At 47.7% G+C, this 24,203-nt stretch overlaps 1 protein-coding gene across 2 annotated transcripts in view; it reads right to left on the minus strand.

Moving 5' to 3' along the window:
• The window catches only part of GRHL3 (grainyhead like transcription factor 3), a 31,907-nt gene that overhangs the window by 3,409 nt on the left and 4,295 nt on the right, over positions 1-24,203 (minus strand). For both annotated transcript variants that reach the window (XM_026098245.2, XM_026098244.2), the window contains exons 2-15: positions 15,013-15,199; positions 14,291-14,352; positions 12,003-12,339; positions 11,640-11,719; positions 10,230-10,383; positions 9,354-9,465; positions 8,530-8,624; positions 6,586-6,744; positions 5,901-5,979; positions 5,342-5,475; positions 4,381-4,415; positions 3,573-3,661; positions 3,343-3,428; positions 2,284-2,348 (exon numbers count right to left, since the gene is read on the minus strand). In XM_026098245.2, the coding sequence (XP_025954030.1) occupies positions 2,284-2,348; positions 3,343-3,428; positions 3,573-3,661; positions 4,381-4,415; positions 5,342-5,475; positions 5,901-5,979; positions 6,586-6,744; positions 8,530-8,624; positions 9,354-9,465; positions 10,230-10,383; positions 11,640-11,719; positions 12,003-12,339; positions 14,291-14,352; positions 15,013-15,180 (1,655 nt within the window). In that variant the 5' untranslated portion in view covers positions 15,181-15,199. The remainder of the gene's footprint in view (positions 1-2,283; positions 2,349-3,342; positions 3,429-3,572; positions 3,662-4,380; positions 4,416-5,341; positions 5,476-5,900; positions 5,980-6,585; positions 6,745-8,529; positions 8,625-9,353; positions 9,466-10,229; positions 10,384-11,639; positions 11,720-12,002; positions 12,340-14,290; positions 14,353-15,012; positions 15,200-24,203) is intronic.

A 24,203-nucleotide genomic window follows, 5' to 3' on the forward strand; every position in this document is an offset into this window, starting at 1 on the left:
CTCCTTTGTCTCGTTAGAGAGGACCTGCCTGGGGGGCCGCGTTAGCGAGAACAGCAGGGCTGCGTAACACAGGACCTGTCATCAGCCTGGCTTTTCTGTCTGTCTCCCTCCGTGCGCAAACTCTGGAGCAGGGCCAGGAACAACAATGAGTTCATCTCCCAGGCAGTCACTGGTGCTTGCAGAGCCTGATGGTATCTTGCTCGCTTTGCAAGGAGGACTCTCGATTTAGCTTTATGAAAATAAGCTTGGGAGTTTATGAGTCTTTCCCTTGACATCAGCTGAAGGGAGAGCTTGCTGCGAGAGACAGGGCTGACCCACAGGGAGTTCTTTAGTCTGCAAACCATTTCTGTAAGTAGCAACTGGCTCCACATCAGAGCCACTGCCCTCCACTGAACACTCAGCGGCTGATCCTCGGCTTGTGCAAACTATCGCCATTCCCTCTCAGCCATGGGGAGATCCGCAGGGATCATTCACTAACAAACACCATGTTGAAATCACTTGAGAAACCATTTCACTGGAAACCTCACCGAACACCCGCTGCAGAGCTGTGCCTATCTCAACCTGCGCCTAACAGGCTTCTCAGAAGGGACCTGCACGTCTGTGCTGGGGCTGCGCGAGAGCCACGTGTGCCCAGGGCTGCTCAAAGAGTGCACGCAGCTGCCATCACCCCGGGTTTGTGATCTGCAGCCTCGGGGTATGCACAGCCCCTGCTGCACATGAAACTGCGCAGAGCCCTGCCTTCGCCCCGACGGGCCGCGTCTCCTCCTGCAAGGGTAACAGCTGGATTATTTTCATGTTTTTTGTGTGTCAAATGAGCGTTTCACCAGACAAGCTACAACCAAGTGAACCCTGTAGTTTCATTCAGTTTCTGATTCAGTTTCAGTGGAGTCTGAACATTTCTTCCAAACGAAACCCAGAGCCAGCTGCTCCGGTGCCGTTCCTGTCCCTATTGCCAGCTCTGCCGCTGAAAGACCCGTCTTGTCCCAGAGGTACTAGTGAATTCCCCATCTGGCAAAACGACTCTTCAAAAATGAGACTTAGTAAGGAGTCTGGTTAAAAACAACCCAGCCCCTCACCTCTTCTGCCTACTCCGTGCTGCAGTTCTGAAGACATATTTGGTATTAGTCAGCAAAGAAGGAAATACTGAGAGAAACCTGCATTGTACGCAGCTTCAGTGCAACTCCTGAGCCCTCTCCAGCCAAAGCAGAATTTTGTGGCTTTGAAGGACCTCTTCATCTCAACAATAAAAGTCTCCATTTGACACAATTTCAGATTGACTTCACTCCGTCACTGGCTGCTCCATGCCCTGGCATTATCAGGACAAAATCTCTGTCGCAGCATCAAGCTATGTCCCCGAGGCCGAGGATCACAGCTTTCCAGACCAGGAATATCAGATCAGAGCATTTAGGCGGAGTGAAAGTGCTCTCAATGTGATCACTGTGCAACAAGCAGTACGAGCCCCTGGACAAAGGATTTGTGAACTCCTGGTGTGAACAACAAAGTGACTGTCAGTACAGTATGAAACGATCCACTGAAGACAAGGAGACACCAGAGTTCACCCCTCAGCAGACAGACCAAGCGGAGCAGGGTGGGGAAGGCTTCCTCTGGCATTCCCAGGGGCTGATTCAGTTGCTGGTGGTGCACACACATGCACAACCTACCCCAGGAACAGCCTTCCTCTCCTGGAGGAGACAGGGCCCCACTAGGTCTCCTGACAATTCTTTGCGAAGTGTTTTAAAAGGAGAGTCTGATCCATCATCTCCCGAAGTCAGTAAGGAAGGGTCTGGGGATGGAATGGCAAAGCTGGAAACAGAGGCTCCCCCTTCAGATCTGCCCTCCTTCGTACTGGGGCTGCCCATGCTCTTATTCAGCCAGTAAGGTCTCTTCCTGAGCCAGAGCAAAGCCCAGGAACACTTAGGCAGTTGGTTTTAAGAAGCAAACATTTATACCTCTCTGATGGCAACAAGATAAGTTCTCTATAACCTCAGGCTTTCAGACTGAGACACAAGGGATCACCCATTAAACTACCCAAACAATTCCTCCTTCATCCCACTTCCTTGCCTTGGGAGACTTTACACTCCAAATAAATATAATACAAACAAGCATTATCCCAAATCTTTAAAGCCCAGGGAGATCCAAGTTTTATATGCTCCAAATGGTACAGACCTCACATGGTTTTACTTTTTATTATCTTGTTAAAATGCTATTTCAGCCCATGGCAGGGTACCAAAGAGAATGGGGTTTTAGAAGCACAGCATAAAAGCAGATGAAAGATTAGCTTACCCTCTTTTGCATTTTTTGTAGACTTTATAAATGCTTTCTTCAGGCAGCCCATATTTTTCTGAAATCTGCAAGAGAAAACATGGCAGTTTTTTGTACTTGTAAAATAAAATTCCTACAAAAACCCTCAAAGATAACATTGAGCCAAGGGTATTCAGCACCTAAGGATTCCCCCTCCTTTTTACTGAAGAAAAAAGAGCCAAAGCAATGGTCTGAACAGGCTAATTTGAAAAGGTCTGGGTCTTGCAGTAGGTAGACAGGGTATGCATCTGACCACGGCTTTTACTCAGGCTTTAAGTGACCGCAAAGCCTTCCTGCTTCCTCCAAAGTCTCCTAGGCAAGTACAGTTATGAGCTTAGGAAGTTTGGATGGCAGGGGAGTTTTGGATTTTCTTCACAGCATTTTCTGTAGAAGTTTTTGTCTCTCTGCGGTGAGGGATGGGGGAGGAAGAAGGTGGCAAAGAATCCTATGTGCTGACATTTTCCAAGCTCCATTTTTAAAAGTTTGTAAAACCAACAAAACCCAAAGTGCAGCCATAAAGCCACCCCAAATCTTGGAGGTTTATTGTTTGTTTCCTTCTCAGCAATCCCCAAAGACAGGTGGGTTATCAGGGATGCTGCTGATAATCATCACAGAAATATGTCTGTGCGCTCCTCAAACACAACAGCAGGGAATTCCAGCACGAGGCCAGAACTACCTTGGCTTCAGATTGCACTGATACAGCCTGAGAAAGGAGAAGGGTGTTTTACAATGGAAAATATGATTGTGTCGTCACAAGAGGAGACTCCAGGGGCTTTTATACTGTGATCTGAACAAAACGTCTTGCCACAAGGTGTGCTCTCCCCTTCCGCAGTGCTAGCGACACAGAGCCCAAGCCAGGGGCTCTGGGGAGAATTCACCTGCTACCTGCAATACTCCATTTTTATTCTCAAAAGAGATCTGACGTGAGGTGTAAGCAGCCTACAGCCCTCTTCCTGAAAGTCCAGTTTCCTATATGCCAACTACCAACGCCCTCATTATCAGCAGCTAGTTCCTGTGCCACAGTTTTTGGAAAATACTTACAGCAGTCCTGAGGCCCTGGAGGTCTGGTGTCTTCAACATGAGAGCATCAAATACTTCCTCTGATTCCCTGCGCACGTACAACAAGACTGAAAGAGAGAAAGCACAGCTCTGAGTCGGGGTTCTTCGCACCATGTTGTCAGAATGGTTTGGCCTCATGTAACTCAAGATCCAAGATTTCTCGGGTTAAATGAAACACCACGTTCAAGAAGAGTTCCCACCCTGGGGGTTACCTCTTTGGGGATCTTCTTCCTTGGTTTTCTTTGGAGGTATTGGGTCAAACTCATCTGTGAATGAGGCACCACTCCGTTTTAAGGGCAACCTAAGCAAAAGCAATATGATACTCCTATGAGGACAGAACAGGAGTAGCAAACAAAATAATTCCAGTAATTGACCTTTGATTGAACAACTAATTATTCCAACAAACATCCAGCAATTAATTATAGGTTCTGTAATTATGGAGCAGAGTATCTACCAGAGTTGCAACTTGGCCATGTCACCTTCCTGCCTAACACTTCCAGGGACTTCAGTGAATGCAAGCTGTGATTTTGGAAACATATCTCAAACAATGCCCTTAGGCATCCACATGTTGTTGGAAGTTTGGACATTGATTTCAGTAGATAGCGGATGAGGCCTATCTGTATCTCCCCACTGCAGTGGTATTAAAAGTGCGATTTCCACATTATTCTATTTTCTTTTACAGCTGTAGCTGCCTCTGGTTACTTGAGCCCTTCAGTAACCATTCTGTGATCCTTTTTTTTTTTTTCCTTTTAAACTTTGTCTCAGTAAGAACAGCAGGACAGTCATGGACCAGACTCATGTTGGAGCAGCTCACTGATAAGAAATGTATCTGTATTTTTGAATCCCCGAGTCCATTCTAGGCCTAGATTTAACACGTATTTTGACAATGAAGGGCTCCAGGGAGATACTGTGCTACTTTGCATCTGTAGATGCACTGCCTGCTGGGTATCAAACAGCCACGACATGCCCAAAGAGATCAAACAGCTGACGGAAGGGAAATACAAACTGCTGCAGCCTTACCTGTTTGCAGTGTTGGGAACAGCAGGAGGGAGCACCTTGAAACAGAAAGCAAACATTGATCTTTTAGTTCGCACATTATCACTGTGTGACAATGAAGCTGGTGGGAGCAACATGGGCTACTCCTGGGCTTGCAAATTCAGTCAATTCATCATTTTACATGATTCCCCTCCTCCCAGTCCATTATTTTTCCTAGACAACACTGTTAAATCCAAACATTTATATAAGTTTCTTGGATTAAATGAAAACTAACATAGAGACCCTATCTAGACTCTCCACCTCCATCTAGCAGAGTCCTGAACATGCATCTAGCTAGACCCAAAACCAGATCACATCACATAACCTGCTTGTGATAAGAATGAACAGTTTGTCAGTGAGGTCTCTGGCTGCAAACTAGATTATTTTATTCCCCGTTTTTGCTGCTGATACCTCAGTTCAGCAGCCCCTGCGATAGGATGCTACAACATTGTCACAGATTTTTTTTCACCCCTTTTAACAAGCCGAGACAGAGTTTTTTCTTTAGGATACTGATGAGCTCTGAAGGAGGCTGAGTCTAGGTTTTCTCAGGCTCAAGGGAGCCTGAGAGAAAAGAGAGGAGGAGAAGCGAGGGATGTCTCACACACGGAGGGACTGATATGGTTGCATTTTTCTGTAGTTCACTTTCTGCCAATATTTTTGCTACCACTCCAGTCCTCTGTGGAAGCTGCAGATGATACTGGTAAACCACAGAAATATCTGCTGGGAAGGAACCTGGAAAGGCTCTCTCTCCCATCACTGTTGCAAGATTATCTAGGCTTCTCTTGACAGCTATGTCTTCAAGTTTGCAACGTTTCCACAAAAGAGCTGTACTTTAGTTTTGTTTTTTGCACAACAAAAGTCATGTCTAGGGGTTGATCAGTTTGGAAATGATGGCGATGGCAGGTTGATAAGGGCAACAGGCTGGTTGTTTTGGGGAGGGACTTACCGTGCTACATCTCTGCAGGTTTGAAAAATGGACATTGGGGATAAACAGGACTGGCTGCGTTTCAAGGTCAGTCTCTGGCCTCAGGAACGTGATTTCATTTCCTCTGAAGCCGGACAGCAAACAGCCTTTCAGACCTACAGATGGAAAATCCAGTTTATCGCAGCTCAGATGGCATCTGTTCCACACTTCTCTGATCCTGAGCTTTAAGAGGCGACTATGTACAAGGAGGGGAAAGGGGCCTGCCAAAGTCTCTCAACGGAAATACTAGAAAAAAGACAGGACCCAACAGACCCAGATATTCAGGGCTTGCCAAATGCTCTCTCCACTAGGGAAGGCTCTCTGCCAGGACTCCAGGATTCAGGAAGGTTCACTGGTATTAACAAAGTGCTCTGAGAGTCTCAGCAGGAGACCAGGCAAGGACCTGACCGACATGCTATTTCTGAATGATGCTGATTTAATCAGGCATAACAATATTCGGGGCCTGATCTCGTGGAAGTTAATGGACAGGCGTACACGGATTTCAGCAGGCTTTGGATCAGTGACACACACTAGCACTGACCATTGTTATTGGAGTCCAGGCATTTTCCTTTCCTTCTGAACTGTTTCCGTTCATCATCCCGCATTTTCCTCTCTGCTCCCTGTGAGAAGATGAGAAAAAATTAGGACATTGATAGTTCTACTACAGCACTAGCAAGGGAAGGTTTACTGGCCTTCCCTGGGAAATAGGCACATGAAGGGTAAAGGCAGCCTTTATTAAAAGAAAGTTCATCTCAGAGACCTCCTACAAGCCATCCAGAAAAAGGAGATAAATTTAAACTGCTATTTATAAAGTAAAAAAAAAAAACCCAAAACATGCTTTCTAAAAAATCAAAAATGCAGACAAAAATAGCCATGAGAAATTTCCCACAGGAAGATATCTGAGTCTGGGGAAGAACCTCTAAGGAGGTTCTCATCCCCTGTGTTATTTTAAAATGTGTCAGAATTAGAGAATTTATTACGAGGCACAATCCCATGTAGGTCTCATAAAGAGAAAACATCCTAAGGACTCCGTGCTATAAAGGGCTCAGCAATGCAAGCACGTCCCAGCCGTCCTATCTCATTTGACCGAGGGGTCTGAACCACCTCTATTCCTCAGGCTTGTCCTCTAGCCTGTTCTGGAGTCTCACAGCCCTTCAGTCTATACTCTTGGAGTTGCTGGCCACCAGTTTAAAATTGGACAGCTTGGTGGACGAGAAATGTTCTACCTTATCGCAGAATATCTTGATCTGGCAGACGGCGCGATGCACCAGCTGGCTGGTTCCGTTGCCACAGTCATACGTGTCTATCTGGAGGTTCAGTGGGACACCTTTCACTCCCTTCTGGGAGGAGAAGTCAGTGCTCAGGCAATTCACCCCAATAAATACCTGCAAATAAGAACAGAGACTGATACAGCTTTTTGGGGTTGTGAACATTCAAACCCTCAAACAGCAGTGAGGACAGGGAGTCGGAACAAAAGCAGCTTCTGAGACGTCCTTCCAACTTTCCCAGCCTCAGCTGAGCGCGCAGGCTGTTTGCTTCCCACCTGAGCCTGTCAACAGGGACCTTCCTAGCCATGCTTCCCTCCCCACCCACTGCAGCTCTGCAGGAGAAACAGCTTTGCATGGACAACTTGTTCTTTATCATACTGCAGTCTGTTACGTCCCTGATAGTCTCCTACTCGCTATTAACTCATGGGCTATCCACTCCCATCAGCTTGGGCAAGCTTCAGACAAGATGCAAAGTCTGCCTGGAGATGTTCTTGCTGATGCCTCCAATCTTTCACTTGAACAAGAGACTCTCACAGCAATGGCCTGGAGGAACGGAGGAGGGCTAGGTTACAGCTTCAGGAATTACAGATCAGTGCTGTTAGTTAAATAAATATTCATCCTGCACTGGTTTCCTTTATCACTAGAATGGAGTTATCTCCAGTGGGAACTTCTGAAAAGAGCTGAGCACAGATATAATTTGCATTGTATCTCCAAACTACAAAGTCATTTGCGTGACCGTGAAATTTCCCCTGGACTCTCTGGGGACAGATTCACAGCTGGTGAATCTCACACAGCTCCCTCAGCGGGGCTTTGGCTCACAATTTCAGCCCTGAAATCTAATGCCAGATCTAGTCAGTACCTATATATAGGAAAGAAACCACTTAACTGTGGTGTGAAGTTTAATTGCAAGAAGAGAAGTTAACAGGTGCTACAGACAACCCAAATACCTGACCCCTCCTGTCGGGGCTCCCAGCCCTGGCAGCTCTCTGAAGTCTCACCTTTACCAGCCCCAGGCCAGTGCATGTACAGAGTTTCGCTAAGAGTTAAATCCAGTTTTGCTGAGGTGCCCCCGAGGGCTTGCCACATACCTGACATATTTCCATTTCTGACAACTTTGCCTTAAAGACATTTGTTAACCTCTTGGGTTGTAAAAGACCAAGGTCGCCTTTGGGCTAAAAGAAGGGCTTATTGAGATCCCAAAGCAAAGCAGAGTTTTCCCAAGCTACCAGTTTCAGAGAGAGAGGATTTTTTGCCTTTTTTTTTTTCCCCTGATTCCTTCATCTTTTCTTATGTGCTCCTTTCGATCCATACTAGATGACAAAGTATTAACAAGAGACTCTGAGGAGATGCAGAAGAAACAGCAGAACTCTTCCTTCTCTATGCAGGAAAGATGTTGGTACAAGTTTTTGTAGATTTTAAGGTCAAAAGGGATCTTGTGACCTGTCTGGCTCCCTTCCACATCACACAAGCTTGAAAAGGGTGGTCAGTCATTTCTGCATCAAAATGCTGCTTTTCAAAGGAGAGTCTTTGTTCCCTAAGCTGTGGTTTATTTAAATAGGCTTCACCTACATGTCTGTAGAGTCCTGGTCTAGGCTGACTGCTGCAAAAGGCTTTCTTCAGAGTTATCTATCAGCACTAGGAAAACATCTCTGAGCCAGTCTCAGGTGTAGTCAGAATATTTATTAGCTAATGGCAATGCTTAAACACACAGAGAAGCACGGTGTCCTTCCCTGCTGTCCTGGCAGACAAACACTGCGTGGGGCCACTGGAATGGCATTCTTTGGATTTGCTGCTCTCTCTTTCAGCTGAGAGAGTGGGAGCGTGTCTGAGCCACCGGAAAGGAGGCTACAGTTTTGCTGCGGAAAAAAAGCTTCCCATTTCCCTTCTGCAAGTAGGTTTTACCTTTGCTTCTTCGTGGACGTTCCACACGAAGGACAGCGCGTTGTAGGCTAACTCCTCAATGTTCTGCACTGTGTTGAAGTTTTCTTTACAGTCAGCTGAAATGCAATGAAGACGCAGCTTATACTTTGGCTGCAAAACGGATTACATTACCTAGGCTTTCCACTCCCCAAAAGCCTGCCACTCACTGACTCTAAGGCTAACCTAATATAATAGAGACTATCCCCAATACCACTGGATAAATTTTTGTGTGCACATGTAAGGGATAGGCCAGAAATGACTCAAAGATCCTGGCTAGTGACTGCCGTTTGAGTAGTTACGTTAGGCAAAGTCAATGCAGATTGCTTCTAAATTCAAAGAATAGTGTGCCTCGCTCTGAGCGGCGCGGTGCTCAGTGAGGGCTCAGCTGGACAGACAAAGCCTTTGGCTGGCTCAGCACGATGCACTGCAAAACCTGTGTGCTGGCAGTGCAGAAGGACAAGCAGCACCAAAGCCTTTTCTAGCTCAGGTTCCTACAGGCCAAGCGGCCACAGGTCACATCTGTAAGAGCCAAAATTGTTCAGCTCTTTCTGTCCCTCCTTTTTACATACTGATAGACCTTGAGTTCCCAGAGCATGTCCCTACACTAGCTAATCACCACTTTAAACCCTCAAAAGCTCCTCACACAGAAAGGATCTGAAGCTAGCAGATCATCCTGCTCCTCCCTGCTTTCCCCCAGGCCAGGTTCTGGAGCTGCAACTGTTACCGTGTACTGAAAACGCAGTAAACTGGTGCTAAAAGTTGGCAACCCCACCCAGCTATCGCAATCAGAGAGCCCCGCTCCATACCGACGTCAATGACTCTCTGCTTGGCGGTGGGCTGGCGGGAATGCCAGTGCTTCCAGAACTTGAGCTGCTCCGTGGGGATCTTTTCGTTGTCAAAAACAATCATCACAACACTCTGTAACACAGCCAGGATATCCCATATCAGTATATACAGCAGACTAATGGGGCCCTTGGCGCCCTTTGCACCCAAGGGCAGCTTAATGTCATTGTTCATGTTTTATTGCTAGGGAAACTGAGGCAGAGAGGGGAAGGGACTTAACCACAGTCATGCAGACAGGCAGCCACAGAGGCAGGAGCAAAACTGAGATGGCCTGAATACCCGCTACTTGCACAGCCCATGAATTCCCACCGATTCCCAGGCATGCAAGGATCCTGCACTGGCGGGGACGTTAGCAGAGTTTCAACAGGCATTAGGCTGGGACAGCCTAAAAGGTCTTCTTCCAGACATTCACAGTTTCAGGAATCTTGTAACTCTTGAGATGACTGAAGTCTAGCCCCTAAACATATCTCAGGATTGGAGAACTAGGTTTCTTTATCAGGAACTCAAGCTCAGCTAGTCTCGGGGCCTGGCTACATATCCCAGGATCAAGACAGGGGCACCTCTCTCCAGCTCCAAACTCTTCCCACCAGGGCCCCCACCAGCCATCAGCTAGGGAGGCCTTTTGTGCATCCCTGACCTGACTGAGAGGTTTCAAACTGCCAGACTAGACGAAGGCTGTTGCCGTGCATCAGAGGATTAGCCTGCTGTGAGCGAATCCATCCCATTCATTGCTTTAAGCCATCATGAGCCACAAAGCCATTACTCTGTTCCCAGGCCAGCACAATTGCTGGATGTCTGATTACAGCATGTGTCAGCAAAATTGTCAGCTTGTCTCTTACCTTCACTTTATTTGAAGACAAGTGTAAACATTTGCTGTCTCCAGCTGTCCGCAGCGTGATGGGGTAGAACTGTCCTTTGTTGAGGTAGGCCATGGGAGAGTCCCCAGATTTTATGTGAATGGCTTTGGGAGACCCCAGAGTGTATTCAAAGTCACTTGTATGGAACAAAGAGAGAATGATGAATAAGTACACACTGCTGTTTCACTCCAAAAGCAAAACAAGAGAAACGCAAGTCTCCGTCCTTACAGATTACAGATACTACACACCCCGGAATCTCTGCCCTATTCCCTGTCGCACACCCTTCTACTGCTGTGATCAAGCTCCTTGCTGTACAGAACATACTGACCCTCCCCACACCCTGGGGAACAGCAGTTCTCTGGTATCCTCATTTTACCCTTTGTTTGTGTTTATGGCTTGAAAATCCCTATACATTATTCTAACCAGTATTCTTCTGTAAGACGGCTACAGAAGCATTGCACAACACAGAGCCTGAACCAAAACAAATAAAAATAGGTACTTGTGAGGAGACTTAAAACATCCTAAACTCAGGTTCCTGTCTCCAAATTCCATACATGACTGATCCAGGGAGACTGAGTCCTAGTCTAGAAACAACAGGAGCTGCAGGACATCTGCTTGTTTATTTAGGTAGTTATAAACGGACTTAGAAGCCCAGCTTTCTGAACTTTCAGTCTGGTGGGCAGCAGCTTTAGTCTTTACTAAGATTAAAGAAAAGATTACAGAAAAGTCAGACTGTAGAGAAGATTTGTAGTCTTAGACAGAGGAAGGCATAACTGTTGACAAGTGAATTCAAGAGCTGATTTTCAAGAAGCTCTGCACTTGGGCATTCACCAGGACCTCTGAACACTCAAACCATGAGGATACACCTCAAGCTATTTTCTTGTGTGAGGAACCTGGGCAAGCCATCACCTGTACACAGGCCTTCGCACAGACCCTTCAACTGCCCTGGAGTTGGAGATCATTGTATTCTTATTTAGTCACCAAACCATCCTTGTCCTGCTCTGCCTCTCCTGCGATGCCAGCTCTGAAGGCATGCTTGGCAACTTCTCTGTTCTAGAGCCAGGAGAATCAGGGAACTCCTGTGCATGAATAAACAGCAAACAGAAAGCCTCTTGCTAACAAATGTGAACTGCTATGTGAAAATCCCCACATCTGACAGCTGACTCATGGAGTCAGGTGACTCAGGAGGCAAATAGAAAGTGGGAGGTGTTTCAGGAATGAGAAGCAGTGGCACCTTCTAAAAATCAATGTTGACTGAGTAACAGGGCTAAACCCAAGGTAAGAACCTAAACTTTAGGTTATGAGGAGGTTGGTCTTCACCCTGTTCAACTGTCATCTTCATTTTCTCTATCCTCTGAACTGGAAACCTAGAGACTGTGGATTGGCAGTTACCTCTTAACACCGTCAGTGGCATAACTCTCAGGGCAAGGTGGCTCTGGCGGGGGCTTGAGGATATCACTGAAGAGCAGCGACTGCAGAAAATGGAAACAAAACAGTCAAAAGTGGAATCTTCCATTATTTTGCCCATCCACCTTCTCCCAGTGATTAGCTACAGTGGCCTCTGATAAAACAGGGAACCTCACTCCAAAGCCTGATCCCACCTTCAAAATCAATGTAAAAACCCCATTAATTCAAGCTTCTAATGCAAAAGCAAAGCTCCCACTGACCAGCATGAGCAAGCCCCAGACTAGAAACAGCTTCGTGCACTATCCCCTAGGCTGCACTGCCATCGCGCAGCCCACTAACAGTTCTGACCTCCTGGGGATCCTCTTTGAAAGTGCTGTCTGGCTGCCACCTCTGCTGCTGTGGGGCCACGGGGATGGTCTCGAAGAGGGAGTTCAGTGAGCTGCTGTCATATACATCCCCCGGGGGGACCATGTAGTTGTCTGGGGCAGCATCCAGCTTGCTAGTGCCTGGTGGAAGCATGGCTGGCTTGTGAGAAGTAGGGACGCCTTCAAGACTTAAGCCGTTCTTCTTCTGTGGCTCACAATATTCTTGGGTCATGGAAACATTTTCAGACAAGAGCTTCATGAGATGGGCTGAGCCATCGAAGGATGCAATCTCGGGGTCGTACTCCATTCCGTGGCAGTGCCTGGTGGAGAAATGGTCCCGTCTCAAACCAGGGCAGAGGATGGACAACCCCAGCAAGTTGTCACAGCAAGAAGCAAGTGCCTTGATACACAGCTGGGAAGCAAACTGCACAGCCTAGCTTCCAGGTGACCTTGAGTCAGCTGTGTACATCTCCTGCTTGATATGGGAGATACGACAGGCCTGTGGGTGCAGATCTCCACCCACGCACACACCTCCCGGTGCAATCGGTAAGAGCCAGAGGAGCTCAGCAGATAAGGGATGATCACATGGAATCAGAGAATATGGTTTAGAAATAGTTTGGGGCTGCAGATCCAGGGCCTAAGTCCAGCTTTTCTTTATTTAGGTTATTAAACACTCAGAGCAGCAGGGAAAGATAAAAAAGATAACTGATGTGTGGTCTTTTCATCTTTGTCTTTTTAGGGCTCATTGACACATTTCTCTGAAAACTGATGTTTTTTAAATTTCTTTTTCTAAGTGAAGCTGATTCTTACACATATTCATACAACTCTAGGAGCTTGTTTGACAAAACGCTCAAGGATCATGAGATCAGTGAAAACATGAGAGGGCTGCAATGTTGGAAGTGAGGTGCATGGCCCAAACTTCAGAGCAGGAGCAGAAGAGACTAAGTATAGGAGCTGTCAAGTGATAAAGACATGAACAAAAATGCATTCTTCTTGCACAAGGCAACAATATCCTTGTGCAGCGTCCTACGGATGGGTCCCTTCTGCAGCAGTGACTCTGCAATCCTGGTGGCTCTGCAGCCCTAGCTTAGCTGGCAAGAGGTGGTTTATTGCTCCTGTTACCATGCTCAGAAAACAAACAAACCCCCACATTAGCAATCCACACAGCTCTTGGCAGCATGAGCTGCCCCCAAGGGAAGTAAAGCTGAACCAGGAGCTTCCACCCACTCTGCTTCAAGAGCTTCACCTTCAGGGATCTGCTGAAACCTCTGTGGTTCTCACATCAGCAGTAAGTTTACCAGTGCTGAGAGAACCACTGTATGTCCTGAGAACATAACTTGTCTCCTCCATTCTGGGCTCAGGAGGTGAAAAAAGGACCACCACCTCTAGATGCTCAGCAGGCAATCTGATTCCCTTCTGGACAGGTTCAAGATTTCAGAACTGCTTCTTTGCTCCTAATCCATTTATGGGATAGTTCTCAGCTGACCACTCTGACAACCCAAATGGGGGCAAAGGAGCGATGCTCATTTGGGACAGTTGGGGGTATGATATTGGGCTTCTCCAAGAATTCAGTTCTACTGTGTTCGTCAATAAAACACCTATCACCCCTGGAAATACTGTCCAGAATGCAGTGGCATTTCAGAGAGAAGAAAACAGCTTAGCCTGGCTTTCTTATGAAGAAGCAATGAAGTATCATTCAAGAAACTTATGTCTGTCAAGTAGTTAAAAACTGACAATCAGAAAAGGCTGCCAAAAGTACATAGCATCCAGGAAGGAGAACTGAACTCACAGTGGCAAATGAGCCATTAATTTCATAGTTAATTATCTGAAAACCTCAAAGGACAAATGGGAGTCACTGGAAGAGAATCCTGGGAGACTGGAAGCAGTTGGAACACAAACCCTCATCCGCCTAGTGAACGGAAGAGGACTTGGTCATTCCCTTCTCGCTGCCAATGCTTAATCCCTTTCCTCTTTCCCAGTGCCACAAAGTGGAAAATAAAGACAAATCCGTCAACTTCTGTAAATCAGTGCAACTCTTCCGAACACAGCTAGACAGATGCTCAGTTGTGTAAATGGGTGTAGCTCAATTTATACCTGCTTGGGATCTGGCCTAAAGAATTTTAATATATGTCTGAGGGTTAATAACCTCCACTGTTGCTGGTAATAACATTGTGCTTTGATGTCTATTTTATGCAAGCTAAGAGACCCATCATGCATGCAAGCAGCTGCAGGAGAATTAGACAGCTACAGAGAGCAAAAAATGAAGCTAACCTCTTTCCTAGTTCATTGCGTCCCATCATTCCAGATGGAAGAATCCTCTTTTCCTTTGGGACCTAGAACAAGGCAGAACAAAGGGCTTGTTTATTGTCATATTTTATCCATGGAAAACAGAGGCAAAATTAGCCTTATCTGTGTGGCAAGTGAAGTCTCACAGCTAAAATACTGGGTGAATAATAAACACCAGCTGAGGACACAGGAGACCTGGGCTCTCTTGCTGGCTCTGCCACAGATTTCCAAGGCAGCCTTTGGCAAGTCACACCAACTCTTCCTGGGAAAGATTTTCCAAAGCACCCAGATGAATGGGGAACATCAGTCCTATTGGTTTCCACTAGTGCTAAATCCTACCCATGTTTCATGAAGCCCCTTCGGACAGCAGCAATGGGAAAACAGAGCTGCTTCGGTCTACAAAGTCTGTGTCTCTGAAAACACTCCAGTTTTGGGTAAAAAGAATACCAGCCTGAGACTCAGGACACCTGGCTTCAGTTTTCCACCCTGTCCTGGTTTCCCTTGATGGTATGAGGCTCTTTTGTGCCTCAGTTTACCACCTGTGCATTATAGATAATAGTGGCACTCTACGCCTGGAGGTGTTATGAGGATGAGTTCTTGAACAATGCGAATGGCTCATGAGGTGGCTCAGTAAGCACACGTCGTACCTCCACGCTTCTCCTCCAGGACAAACTCCCCCAGCACACCCAGCCCCAGCAGGAACTTACCATGTAGTAGTCGTAAAGGAGGCTCAGGGCAGCCACGCTGTCATCATCTCCGTTCACCCTCATCATAGCCTTGGTGGCTGCGGTCAGGGGATTCTCTAGGTAGGTTTTCCAGGCTTCATCTTCACTGGTATAAGAGAATTTCTGGAAGTTCATGGTATCATTCTTCATCAGACGCACAGATCTAAAACTGAGCCAAACAGAGGAAGCAGGTGATGAAGGAAACTAATTTTCCACAGTAATTTCCATGCCACCCTGCTGAACACATGAAGGGCTTCCCCCAGGCACTGCTGGAATGGAGAAGGACTGCTGTCCAGGTCCTTGACTCTCAGCCTCTTTGGGGTCCCTAATTTTTTGTCCCTTATTCTTCTGCCTTTAGCTATGTACAGAATTAGGCCAGTGCCTCCCCGGATGGGGCTCTTCAGAGAGGCAGGCGTACCTCTGCTTCCCTCCTCCAGCCCAAAGGACACAACACACCAGAGCGTCATCTGCAACTGTTCCCTCCTGAGCAAGCACCCGCTGCCGGCCAGCCAGGACACACGCTGGGTGGCAAGGTGGCATGCTGCTCAGTACCTAGAGTGCAACAGCATACTGGAAACTTCAAAATTATTATCTGAATTTTGAGCTAAAGGCCAGAGCAGCCCACAAATATAAACCATCACTCAGTGTTTAGAGAACTTGACCTACCCAGATAAAACCAAACTCCTGTCATTTCTCTTTGCTGTAGTTAATGCTTTTTAAATTTAATTCAATTCTAAGGTTTTTGATTTTGGTTTTGCAAACATTTGTACATGATTTTACTTAGAAGGAAGTAGACAGGCAGATCACAACACCCTCCCTTCCACTAAAAAAATACCTGACAGAGGTGAGGCTCATAGGACTACGTGTGCTGAGAAGCAGCATACCAAAATAACGCCCTGCCTGTTCTCTCCCTGGCACTTTCTCCAGCTCTTTCCATCTTATGTTAATAAACTGTCAGACACATAATTACCCAAACATTGGTCATCTTTCCTTTTCCTCCAGCAAATCATACTAGCAACCAGCACAGAAGTGCCTCCGCTCATTCCCTGTGTGCTCTGTGCTGCAGGTTCACCCTGTGCCGAGGAGAGGATGAATCACTGGCCGCACTCCTGTCACGTCCATCAGCCACACGTATAAGGTGTCAGCACAACAGCTCATACTATTCATCATAAAAAAAAAAAAAAAGCTTTGTGGACAAAAATGGGTTTTTCACAAAATGGAAACCTCCTGGAAGGGCAGATCAGTTTATATTAGTGAAAAAGGTTTAAAAAAAAATAAGAAGGAAGATTTTCTTAAATATCCACAGTTGCCAAGAACAGAATATTTTCAATAGCTATTTATGGAAAAGAAATTGTATAGGAATTGTATTAGAATTTAGGTAACAACTGCTTCATCTTAGTGGCATTGTTATAGGGGAAAAGATGCTTTCTTTGTGGTGCAAGTAACTGCTGCTCCATACTGCCTGTAAGCTATCTCCATATGTTTGTACTGAGTCCTGGGCTAGACTTTCAAGGGAATCATTCGGAGAGCAGTAATTCCTCTTGAAAGGAATCTGGCATCTCTGAGACTCCCAGTTATTGTTAACCACGACATGCGCTGCCAGCCCATTTGGCCTGAGCTGCGCACACTGACAGAGCGAAGTCTTCAGAGCCGGGTGCTCAGTGGATGCTCCCGGGATGGAAACGAAGAGGCACCTGAGGGTGGAACCTGCACAGGGTTACGGATACTGGTCCATCCTCCCTGGCAGCCCAGCTGTGGAAAGCTAGGACGGTTTCACTCCTGTGTGTGCACCAATCTCTCGCTGCCATGTCTCCAGCAGGAATACACATCTAAACTGCGCACCGGCAGTTTTGTTGGAGATGCTCCTGGCTCAGGCTCAAGAGCTCTCCCTGGCCGAGCACAGCGGCAGCCCTACAACGGTACGTGATCTCTCCCCGAGCAGCACCAATGAGGCCACCAAGGGCTGCCCCTGCCGTTCTTGTCACCTTTTCGTTAAGCAACAAGCTGCCTCCATGCAGAGCCCCTCCACGTCTGCCCAGGACAGAGGCTGGGAACTGCTCTCTGCTCGTGGTCTGAGGCACCTAATTCCCGAGGCTCGGGTGGAGGCAGGGGCCGGGGGCTCAGCCCCGCTGGAGGTCGGACTACAGAGTAGCTCCTTCCATGTTAACTGCTCCCATCCCGCGCTGGTGCAACGGAGATGCTGAGTTTGCTCCTCCTCTGCCTCGCACGTCGGGATGATACACTAACACTAGTTTCACCCCGCGCATGAAACTTCACCAGGTGTTTTGTGAGTTTCGTTGTCTTTAGCGTTTCTCACGCAGCCCTGCCTCCCCGTCAGTGCCGCCGCTGTCTCCAAGGCGAGCACTCGGCATGACTCAGATTTCACTGCTGTCAACTTGGCGATGGGCTGTTCAGTCCTGTCTGGACAGGAATCCTCACCCATGCTCAATGCGATCTTCTCAAGGAAGAGTAGGCAGCAACACAGCTGGCTCTCAGGGTGATACTCGGCTCCTATCACTCGCAATCAACACAGATAAAGATGCCAGCATAGGATGTAGCAACAAAGCATTCAGGAGCTTAAAAAAGCACAGATATAATAAAAAATGCTTTGGAGCTTTCTCTCCCTCACCCCAGCCCTCAACCAAGGCAGTCCTCGTCACGTTTGAGGGAAGTCACTCCACGTGGCTCCCAGTTCTGCCTGCCTGCAGCGTCCCTGGCACGGCACACCACCGCCAGGCACTAGCCACCGACGCACCAGCGTTTTATCACCTCGTCTGCACGCTCGAGGCAGAGAGAAGATGGGAGGAACCCTTGAGAGCTCGACCGCTTGCAGCAGTGTATCGGAGATGCTGTCCCTGCAGCGGAGGTGGCACAGCAGAAAACCTGCCCTACCCTCAACCTGGCACATTAAAGCAAAGTCACCTTCCTAAAGCGACATGTCACGCTCTAAACTGCAGAGAGCTAAAACGTGGGCACTCATTGCCTTATGCTACTCCTGTCAGAGAGCAACAGCCTCTAGCAGAAAGGGGGACAGGCAGATGCGGACAGCAGCATTTTAGGCTATTCCAGCAAGATTCACCGAAGGCAGCAGTCGGTAGCCTGTAGTGCTTAGAAATCACCAGGTCCTTCCAAGTGTGCGGGTCCGTGCTCCTCCAGCACTCCGAGAGCTGCATCAGGCCCACTGAACCGGCAAGGATTTAACCAGCTGAGGACTTGGACAAAGGTGACGTTTTGGGGATCTCACATTTATACTATCTTACTTCTTTTCCAGAGTTCATATGATCCCTCATGGTCACCGAAATGTATTTGAGGGAAGCCAGGCGGATCGCCTCAGCTGAAACTGCGCAGCTGGGACAGCTCTGCAGACGAGACGTAAGGCAGACCTCATTCCACCCTGCCTTTCCGGAGCAGTCTGCCCTGCTCTGACCCTCTTCCAGAGGGTCAGCAAGGCTAACTAATATCTGCAGAGAGTGATTTGAGGAGATAAACAGACACGATAACCCGTTTAGAGGCACCTTTCTGACAACAGATGCATCTCAGTCCGTGCAGCTCCAGCATACCGTCACGTCGGTTTGCCTCTACCAGCCTATTTCCAACTCGGCATTAGCAACCTCTGTAAAGGGGAGGGAAAGGGGCATCAAATCCAGATCCTAACGCAAATGAATGACCTTTCCTTTCATTGCTCCCCGCGATGCCTTTTCCACATGACTATTCCCTGCTTGCCAACTGCAAACTGCCTGCTCTCTGTTCGGCAAAACAAACTTTCCTTTTAGAGGCAGTTGCCTTGGTGCAGTGGCTCAGACAAAGCGAGGATCAGCCTCTGAAACGCAAACACGCGGGACCAGCGGCCTCCCTTCTTGTGTGCAGACTCAGCCGCTGCAGCCTCGGGGTCATGCGCCAAGCAGTGCGTGAGTTTGGGAAGGGAGCAGTCTATTTGTTTCTAAACAGTCCAGGATTCGACACAAGGTGATACCAGCCCCTTTCCCCACTCCATCCCACCCAGTCTCTGTTTCTCCTATTTATCTGCCAAGTCTACCATAACAGTGACCTCCTGATTATGAATAAACACTCAGGACTACGCTGAAACAGGAGAATATGCCCAAAGGGTCGAGGTGGGGAGATCAGCCAAGCAGGAAAGAAACACTTGTATTCCTTCTGCCTTTTGTTGGGCTTCAGTGGGTGGTTTTGCCGGCCTTTAAGCTTTGTGTTGCTTCTCTTTGTTCTCTCCCCTATTAGTGATTAGTCCTGCAACCTAAATATTAGCCGTGCCAGCTGCTGATGGCTACAGTCACATCACATTGTCAAAGGCACAGGGAATCCATGGCAACCAGCAGCAGGAATTCAAAGCCGCAGAATAGAGACCCCGGCCCTCGGGACCCCAGAGACATCCCGGACGATTCACACAGGGGCTTTCGTGAGCTCTGGTTTCATGCACGGCACTCACCGCCCTGTCAAAGTAACCCTGATGTTCTCCAGGAGCCTCTTATCAGTAATATGGGATGGGATCAACACACAAGACAGCAGGGCAAATAACGAGCAGCACTTAGCAGGACTTGCTATCATCCCCCTTTATGGGGGCAGAAATTTTAGCTGGTAAATCAGACTCCCTGGCAAAGGAAGAACAGCATCCTGCAGAGCGGTCTAACTAACTAAATACAAGTTTCTGAGCTAAGTTCAGATTTTACCCCGTCTCTGCAAATCTAATAAACACGTCTGAAGACAATGTTACAGTACCACCATCAGCAAGCACACGCTCCCAGGCCCATCCACAGCGTCAGGCAAAAATCCAGACACAGGCAGAACCAGGAAAAAAGTCACAAACATACAACGAACACACGGACTAATCATGAAAAATGTTGCCTAGATGCCAAGTACAGGTACAGTGTCGATTCACAGGTGTTAAAGCCTAGGAAACTGCTAATCTCACGGATCCTGACCCCCTCTGCCTACAGGCCTGAAATATTTTCCCTAGCAGCTGGATAAAACCGTGGCCTGTGCCATTCGACTTCTTTAGGGGCATTTCACCAGCACAATCAGCTTCAGGGTTGCGCCGCACGTTAATCTAGCGCAAGAGCTAGACGTTTCCCAGCCATCCCTCCGCTCGGCTTCCCCACAAAGACAGCGCACGGTTCTCCCTCTCCTGGAAGGAAACGGCCGTACGGCCCGTACACGAGACAGGCCAACCCATCGCACTTGCCAGAGATCCTGCACAGATGTAACACAACAAGGGCAGATATCTGCGTTTCCTAAGTGCAGAGCAGAAATGTGGGGTGGCCGGGATGGAAAGAAAAGGGGCCATCGCGAGTGCATGCGAGAAACAGCTATTCTTTCCCAGGAACCCGATCCTGCCCAAGGTGCTGAGAGGCCTCAGCGCGGATGCTCAGGGGTGCTCAGCACCCCCCAGCAGAGAGCTCAGCCGCGCAGCTGGCTCTGGCCGTGCAGCGGGGAAGGTGTGGTGCATCCCCGCAGCTGGGACGGGGCGGGTGGGGACGGAGCGGCGCGCGCTGTGCTGACGCTCACGGAGACAGATCCCCACCGGCTCCTTGACAGAGCCCCCACCCCAGCTCACCCACGGAGCCGAAACCAGTGGGGACAGTTTGCAGGCTGAATCCAAAGCTCCGGGGAGCCAGACGAGCTGTCCAGGGCAGGTGCTGCCTGGGTAACGCGCAGGGAACAGGGATTGTTACTAAAATGACTTGTCTAAGGCTGCTCAGTGAGGATGCGAGAGCAGAACCCGACCAGAACCCTGCTCTCCCTCGCTAGCAGAGGACCGTCCCTGCCTTTCTAGCCTGAAGGGCTCCATGAAACAACTGTGAGGCTGGGGGGACACCAGCTGGTATTGTGTTTTACCTGCTATCATCATCCTTGACGTATCCACCCATATGATCATGGTATTTCATGAACGATTCTAGTTGTAGTGCCTTTTCTTGCCTACTATAACATATTACAATAAGAAATTAGTTTGCAACTCAGGAAATAGGGCTTTTTTTTTTCCCCCCTCCCCTTTTCCCCTCCTCACAGAAGCAGTTGTGATGCTTCAGTTTTGAGGTGTCCTGAGTTTCAGGGTGATCTACCTTCAAAGGGAAAACATTAAAAAATAGGCCCCTAACAGCACCTCTGACTGAGCATCTGCTGTCACTTGGCACTTGTGAAATCTTGATCTAAACTTCTGCTCTCTCATTCTCATTTTCACTGTGGACAGATAAAGACGCCTTATGTATACATGTAGTCATGAACACAAGCCTTCATCTTCCCCAGCACATGACACACACACACAAACTGTATTGAAGCTCCAAGTCCTGTAAGTGCCATGAGAAAGATAACACAGGATGAGAATAGCTTCATATCTCTGAGATTTGAGAGCTCAGCTGCTTTTCATCATCTTTTTTGTTTTGGATGCTTATGGATGATTTTTCCCAGCTTCCACATCCAATAACCTAGCTACTTACTATTTTATTTTTTAATTCTCATCTATTCACCTGCCTCCAAGAGCTATGTCTTCAAGAAGAAAATCACAACCCAGTTTTATAAGAGTTGTGATAAGAAAGACTTCCCCCATCACAGGCCATCAGAGGATCCTGCGATAACGCACTAAACAATGGGACCATCTCTAGAGTTCAATATCTCTGTGTGAACCTCAGCACTCATTTAAGAAATCAGTAAGAGCAGAGACATTAACCTCAGCTAACGTTTGCTATTTCAGTGAAGCGTTGAGTCTCAGGCTTCCTACGTGCTGCTGAGAGCCAATGGGACAGTTCGACCCACCCATTTTAGCATGGGATGAAAGACTTTCTGGATGTGCTTATCTCTTCCTATGGCTGCAGAGGAAATTCAGACAACTAACAAAGCTGACACCTGGGTTTTAGCTTGCTGAAGGTGGGTGAGATGGATCCTACAGCGAATTGCCCAAGAGGATACAGGAAGCATGTGTCAGGGCAGGACACTCAACACAAGCCTCACGCACTGGAGCTTGTCCCCCTGCCCTTGCAGGTTACCCTCGTCCAACGCCGGGCAGCTGCTGTACCTGCTTCAGCTGCAGAGGGGTCGGTTGCAGACCTGGCGAGAGACAGCCTGGCTGGCTCTGTCTTTTTCCTCTCTACTTCTACCTTTCTTTTCTGTCTGAATCTTTCCTTTCCCAGCATCTCCCACACTCCTCCCATCCTTCTGCTTGCACTCGTCTCCACTTTTGTTTTCCTCTTTCACTCCATTCTGGAGGGACTTTTCAAGCTGGGCAGCACTTGGCTGGCGAGATCTCCTGTTACGGGCTTGGATTCAAGAGTACCCTCCGAACAGGAGTCCCCCAAGGCCAGGCAAACCTCTCACTTTGCTATTTAATCAAAAATTTCACAATGTCTTCCCAATAAAGTATTTGCCAAACAAACCTGATTCATCCCATTCTAGGTTTAATTCTATTAAACAACCCATTCCTTGGGAACAGGCTTCACAGCCCAGATGGCAAAGACAGAGCAAAGAAAAAAATCCAAAAACTTAACATAGGCAGGTGGCTGGCATCCAGGAGCCAAGTCTCTCAGTAAGTGTCATCTATTCTTTCCTCCCGAAACACTTCTGGTTATGAACGCTTTGGGAAAAAGGACTACTTTTGGTTCAGAAGCTGTATGGTGTCTAGCACCCAGCTAGTAGCCAGAACAATCTAACACCTAAAGGAGTGACAACGAACAAGCCATCACTTTTTCTTAACTTCTGAGCCTTTGAAACTTGTGCGTTAGCAACAGAGTTTCAGACAGAATACAGTCATGCCCTAAGCGAATTGCACTGATGAATGTATGTTTTAGCTGTTGACTTTGTCATTCCTGAGCACACATTATAGGAGGATCCGGGGCTCCTCAGGAACGGTCTCCCGGCCACTCAGGGGAACTGAAGCGCTTGCAGGTGCAATGTAAGCGCAAGGGTATTTTTGGATGAACACTTTACAATGACCAACAACTCAAACACTAGACGGGACAAAGCAGGAGCAGATCCCCTATCAGTGTAATTGTCTTTATAGTACAGACTTCACTGAAATTATACCAAGGTACCAATCAGTTGAAAACGTGACCCAAAGCATCAAAGCTGAGATACTATGTAAATGTTGATTTATCTCTGCTTTGAGCCCAGAGTTTATTCAGAAAGCTTTTATTCCTTTGTTGTGAATTGCATAGCAGTTATTTGGTTGTTGTTTCTTTAATTTACAAATCTCTCTTTCTCTTTACATAACTTAAAAAAATAAAACCCATGTCTCCCTTGAAAGTGTACCTTGTTTCAGTATGGTTAGCCCTTGTGTGCTTTACTGCCAGGATTTTATAAAAGGGCTTTAACTTTTCATTCACCAGGAGCATAACTCAAGTTTTAATAACACACCTTATGCATGACAAAAATTTGCTTCTGGCGATCATGGTTTCGACCACAAAACCACAATTGGGAGTAACTCTTGGTTAACTCTTTCAAGCCCACGCACTGCAGAGTTAGACATAAGTTCAGTATAAAAGGCGATGGAAATTATCAGTTAGAATATTTTATAACAGACCAAACATCTCATTCTCTCATGCCACACTAGTCTTTTTCCCAAGTCCTTTCTGTGAAATTAAAGTGGTAAAGGGAAAAAAAGAGGTTAGTTCTTCCTGTCATTTGGGGCCACGGCACCAATGCATGGGGATATCTCCGCTCCCTTGAGATCAGCTACATCTGGGCACATTTTAGCAGCTCAGATCATCCTCCCTGTGCCCTCACTCAGCTTGCCAGGGGGGCTGTATAAGAGAGGCACGGCTGTGGGGGACACACACACACTGCGGCCCTTATCAGATCCTCTAAACACTGGTCCCGAGAGCCCTCTCCTTCCCCTGATGTCTACGGGCTACACCCCGCATGGCTCTGGCCCAGGCGATTAGGCAGACATGAAGAGCTCCTGCAACAGACCCATTGCTCAGATGCTGTTTCTGCAACTCTGCACCAGGTTCCTCATCCCCAGTGACACCTTTCCCCTCGCTAGCGCAGTAAACACCAAAGCTGTCTGAACATTTCAGCTATGCCTTTGGTACCACGAAGTTCCCAGCTCCCTTATCTCCTATCACTGCTGCCTGTTCAGCCCCTGGGGAGCTTTTCAGGTGAGGTGCTCCAGCCCCATTGTGCTCTTAAATGGCTTCTTTCTAGCCGAGCTTGCAATTACTGCCTGCCCC

Source organism: Dromaius novaehollandiae, chromosome 23 (genome assembly GCF_036370855.1).
Source record: "Dromaius novaehollandiae isolate bDroNov1 chromosome 23, bDroNov1.hap1, whole genome shotgun sequence".
In the NCBI taxonomy this organism is placed as follows: Eukaryota; Metazoa; Chordata; class Aves; order Casuariiformes; family Dromaiidae; genus Dromaius; species Dromaius novaehollandiae.